This window comes from Hevea brasiliensis, chromosome 12, assembly GCF_030052815.1.
Source record: "Hevea brasiliensis isolate MT/VB/25A 57/8 chromosome 12, ASM3005281v1, whole genome shotgun sequence".
Classification (NCBI taxonomy): Eukaryota; Viridiplantae; Streptophyta; class Magnoliopsida; order Malpighiales; family Euphorbiaceae; genus Hevea; species Hevea brasiliensis.
The window spans coordinates 36,237,837-36,243,088 of NC_079504.1; the positions used below are offsets into that span (position 1 = coordinate 36,237,837).

Consider the following 5,252-nt stretch of genomic DNA (forward strand, 5'->3'; position numbering starts at 1 on the left):
TTATTTGATCAAAATGTTATTCAAATGAATAATTTGCATGAATGAAAATGTTGATTTCTGAAGGTCATGGATTTTGAAGAATTTAGAAATTTTAAAATTCTATTTGTTATGAATTGTCAAGCATAAATTATATTAAGTTTTAAATTGTTAGTTTGTGCACCACTGAGTTCACCACTCAGCGATAGTTTTGTATGCTGTCGCAGTTATAGAGACTAGAGGAGCAGCAGATTGAGTCACGAGACAGGATCTACCTGCTAGAAGTTATCGGGTATAATTTATACCCTGACTGTAAATATTCATTTTGATGTATGTATTGCACGTAATTGTATGGACATGTAAAATCGGTCTTGAGCAGCTTGTATAAAGTTTGTATAAAGTTGTAATAAATTTTAGTTTGGATTTTCTTAATGTAAATTTCTTGTAATGATGTATCTAAATTGTTTTGTTTCTAAGGAAATATGAATAATATTGATTGACAGTATTTTGAGAATGATTGAACTTGTGAATTTGAGAAATTGGTTGAGATTGAGTATGAATTTGAAGTAGTGGTTAGAAAATTATTGGAAGTGCTTTTATTTCAGGTATTTGAAGAACTGGTTTCTCAAAATACAAAGAGAACTCTGTCAAAATTTTTATAAAATTTGCGTAAAAACAGAATGGACCAAAAATATTAATTTGATTTACTTTTAATCATATGTTTTAAATACCTATTGAAAAATGCTCACCATTTATCAAAAATAAGAAAATTGTTTTAAAATCCCTTATAGGGTACTTAATGAGTTATCGGTAGGTGAAGTTCTGTAGTTCATTAGATATTCTACGGGATCATGTTATACCTTACAGAGGGGTAAGGTCTGACAAGTTTTGTGAACCAGGCTACTTAACTTCCACAAACTGGTAAATGTTTTTAGACAATTGTTTTGGCCATTGTAGCAGATGTTCCCTTCCTTTAATCAGAATATCTAGTATCCATAAGTTTTGTCCATATGTGTCAGTTGGAGTTGGATATTTTGAGTAAATGGATTTTTTTTTTGTTTTTTAGTTGGATCTCCATAGAGACTTCATTGGAGAAATCAATGACGTAAGGAGCTTGAAAATTTTCTACTTCATTACATAGATAAATACTCGACATAACAAGTCTCACATTTCTGAATTCTGATAATACACTCAAAAAGCAATTCCCTGGGAACAAAACTGTTGTCCATTAGCATCACACTTGTATACTAGCACCACTGCAAACTATTCTATTACATGATCTGGAGTTGCTAGTTACCACTTGAATGACTCACTAAATGCAATTTTAAGCATTCCAAGTAGAAAGCTCTACTCTGGGGTCTGCCCGAACTTCTCACATCATCTTCTCAACCAACACGAATGCAACTACAGATACTCATCTCATTACCCTACTCAGTACTCGCATATAAGTATACTAGTAGCATTTTCTTTTTGCATATATCAAACAAGCTAGAAATGTAAAGAAAGAGTCAAAATTTTTTTAACACATAGTAATGCTACCCTTTTTTTCTTTTGCTTCCAGTGAGCATCTAATTAAGTAACTATCACAGCAGGAGTTACAGAGAAGTGGAAGCAAGATTCATGAGCTTGCCTTGATGAAAGTGGAGAAAATTTATTACTTGAAGAATCGTCAATTGACTCTCCTCCTTTTGTGGAAGAACTTGACCATTTCATTTGCACGAAGCTTCTCTTTCTCCATGGACCCATATGGATTTTCTTCTCTTTCATTGATCTCTTGGCTGAGTCACAGAGAATACCAACAATGGCATTTAGGTAGTCAGCTTTTCCTATGTAATATTTTGGCAATTGGGCTATAAGTTTCTTGTACTCTTCACATGCTTTTGCTATCTCAAATTGTTCCTTGAATTCCAATTCTATTAGGTATGGGATTTGCTTCTTTTTTTCACTTGTGCTCACAATTACTTCAATGTACTCATGTTTCCCTTCAATAAGAAAGAAAAGATTAAAAACTAAAAATTAAAAACAAAACATTAATTGCAACTAAAGCTGCTTAGTACTTAACTACTTACACTGCAGACATATTTTGTTTAGGTTTTGATTCATAATTCAGGAGATAACCCTAATACAATTGAGCTAGGAGGGTGTTTAATTTAGCTCGTGAAATTAGTTTATAAGCACTTACTACTTATAAAACTAATATAAGCTTACCAGTATTTAAAATTTTATACAATTACGCATTTGTTTAAAATACTTATAAGTGGCTGATAAATAACTACTATGTTTGGTAAAAAGTAATTTATAAGTACATTTATTATTAAAATAACTAAAAATATATTAATAGCAATATGTGGTAAAATTTTAAAAATTAATGAGTATAATATAATAAAATACTTAATCAAATTAACTTGTAAGTATCAAAATGAAAAGATGGTAATCCAACTTACTTTTTTTAGCTTATAAGTTTAAAAAATGTTATAAACAAACCATTAAACTTATTTTTAGAGCTTATAAATTGATTTATCAAGAAAACTAAGACAAACACCATTTAAATCTCATTACTAGAAATTACCTATATAAGCAATAGATTCAAAGAAAAATGAAAGATAAATACCTCCAGGGAATTTTTTAGTGTGTTTCCATTGGGAAGTACAGAGAGAAGCGCTGAATCCTCTTTGGCAGAGCAAATCAACAACCTTTTGTCTAAAACAAGTAATAGGCTCAAGGCATTTGCAAGAATCTCTCTCTTTTGCCATCTCTATTATTTTGTTGATCTCTTGCCTCAACTTTGATACTGTTAAGCTATAACGTTCCAACACCTCCTGCAAATACTTCATCTGTTTACTTAAATATGTTTTTTTTTTTTAATAACCACAAGCATCTCTTAGTCCACTGGGCTAGAGTTAATGCTACTCAGCCTGGGAATAATAATAATAATAATAATAATAATAATAATAATAATAATAATAATAATGCTTTGCTTTGCATCGAATTATTAAATGAGTTATATGATAGGAGATTTGCTTGAACTCCTCGTTTTTATTTATTTAATTAGAAACAATATTTTTTTTAAATAAACATGATATAAATTTGATATGAAATTTATATTTTTTTATTTAATTTATATTAAATTTAAATTTAAAATCTTATAATTTTATAAAATATCTAGTTTTTTCAATAAATTATTTTTTAAAATATATTAGTGTAATTAAATCTAAATTGCTTTTCAAAACGTTTAAAAGATTCCATAATTAAAAAAAAGAATTCACAATTAAGAGGATACATATTCATAATAATAATTTTTAAAAATAAAAAAATTTATTACTTTTTAATCAAAGATAAATATGCACGCACACAGGTTTAAAAAATGGCATGCTTACTCTTAATAAAATTATAACAATTTTATCAAAGTGCGCTAAGCTTTCTTCTTTATAGGTAAATTTTTATTTGTACATTATGAAACTTATTTCTTAATTTTTTTTAATATTTATGGGTATTTTAGATTTACAAATATTAAGAAAAATGAAAATAGTATATACTAAAAAATCTAGGTTTGATGTCACAACGTGCACGTGGCAGTATTATAACCAATATTCTTAGGATCGGCTACATGAATACTAAAGTATTGCAAAAAATTGAGCGCATGTAAATAATTACTAAGAGAAAGGAACCTGATTATCTTCATAAAATAAAATATCTATTTGTCCATTTTTTAATTTTTTTTTTCCTTTTATACTGCATTGGTTGCTTATTCATAAATGAATTTCAATCTAAAATATATAAAAAATTAAGAAATTTTAGTTTATTATTATAAAAAGATTTGGAATTCATTACTTACAGATAGTCATACTTCATCCCATTAATTAAAAAACTAATTAAATATTTGTACCCAAAAAAAAACTAATTAAAGATTAAGAAAGATTCCTAAATGATGATGTTACGAATATTATTTCTTTAAGAAATAATTAAAATAGATTTCTTGAATAAAAAAGCAATAATTTGAACTAAAATTGATAATTCAAGGCCAGAATAAAGAAAGAAAGAAAGAAAAGAAGAAATTTAATAATAAACCTGAAGCAAAGCCTCTTGTGATTCCCAGAAAATGGTCCTTTCCATGGAGTCGTGTAAATGGGCATTGTGATGATCAATAAAGGAATCATCATCATCATCATAATCATGAGCATCAAAAGAAGGATCAGAATCATCAAAAACTTCATCAAGAAACAAAGAAACTCTCTCTTCAAGGCTGTCTTCCATGCTTCTTCTATCTCCATAACCAAGAAGAGCCTTCTCTTCAACAAGATTGTTAACACCCATCTCTCCCTCTCTCTCTCTCTCTCTCTCTCTCTCTCTCTCTCTCTCTCTCTCTCTCTCTTCCTTTGATTTTTCCAAGGAAGGACAGATAGATATTGATGGGAAGGTAGAAGAAAGAAAGAAACAATGGATGAAGATGAAGAAAAGGCTCTTGCAAGACAAAATGTGCATTGAGGTCCCCAATATTTATAGCCTTTCTTTTCTTCATCACTATTTTATATATTCAAGATAATATGCTTTTTGTCCAATTATTCTTTCTGAAAATTCTTGCCTTAAACAGGTTGACATGTATTCAATATATAAATATATAAGACTCAGATAGATCTTATAATTTATCTTATACTTCAAATTTATATAAATATATAAAACTCATATTTTTAATATATGAATCTTATCATACATTTAATATTTTAAATTCATAATAAACGGTATCTAAAGTAGAATGGATGGACCATTGTGGTTCTTGAGGTTATAAGTCTAAGATTTCTTTTCTTTTTGCACACAGTGAATCTTTTTAGAGAAAGAACTCAATTATTCAGCTATTATTAGTATATATGCAAGTAATAAATTTTCATTTATAATTATATATGACACATTATCCACACTTTAGATGAAATTTTTAAAAAAATATAGTAATTTTTATGTGTATTTATTGCATTCAGCATTTTCTAATTTTTATTTTATATTTTAATGAAAATAAAATTTAAAATTTTCAGCTTTTATCAATAAAATGTGTGCATTTGGAATTAAATAGTTAATTTTATATCAGATGTAGAGTGTATATATGTGTAGGTTATATAAGAATAAGAACTCTGTTAAAATTGTCATGCTTTTAATAGCGGTTTATTATTGTCATTAACTTATGTGTGCATGTATTTTATCTGTTGATAAAAAAAAATTAAAATTTACGATTTAATTTCAGTTTGAAATATTGAAAGGTTTGATTTGATTTCTAATTCAACAAA

General features: G+C 27.6%; 1 protein-coding gene across 1 annotated transcript; it reads right to left on the bottom strand.

The window, feature by feature from the left end:
• Positions 1-1,090: 1,090 nt before the first annotated feature.
• Positions 1,091-4,450, bottom strand: LOC110665078 (uncharacterized). The gene is made up of 3 exons (XM_021825071.2): positions 4,045-4,450; positions 2,588-2,795; positions 1,091-1,958 (listed from the first exon to the last, which is right to left on the bottom strand). Exons 1-3 carry the CDS (start codon positions 4,288-4,290, stop codon positions 1,549-1,551), a joined length of 864 nt encoding a protein of 287 aa, XP_021680763.2. The 5' UTR covers positions 4,291-4,450; the 3' UTR covers positions 1,091-1,548.
• Positions 4,451-5,252: the final 802 nt, after the last annotated feature.

Bases quoted from the DNA above. Each gene is read 5' to 3' on its own strand.
- LOC110665078 (XM_021825071.2), bottom strand. From the start codon at position 4,290: ATGGGTGTTAACAATCTTGTTGAAGAGAAGGCTCTTCTTGGTTATGGA. The intron at 2,796-4,044 runs GTTTATTATTAA...AAGTATTTGCAG, and splicing joins CACAAGAGGCTTTGCTTCAG to GAGGTGTTGGAACGTTATAG. The intron at 1,959-2,587 runs GTATTTATCTTT...TTCTTATTGAAG, and splicing joins CACTAAAAAATTCCCTGGAG to GGAAACATGAGTACATTGAA.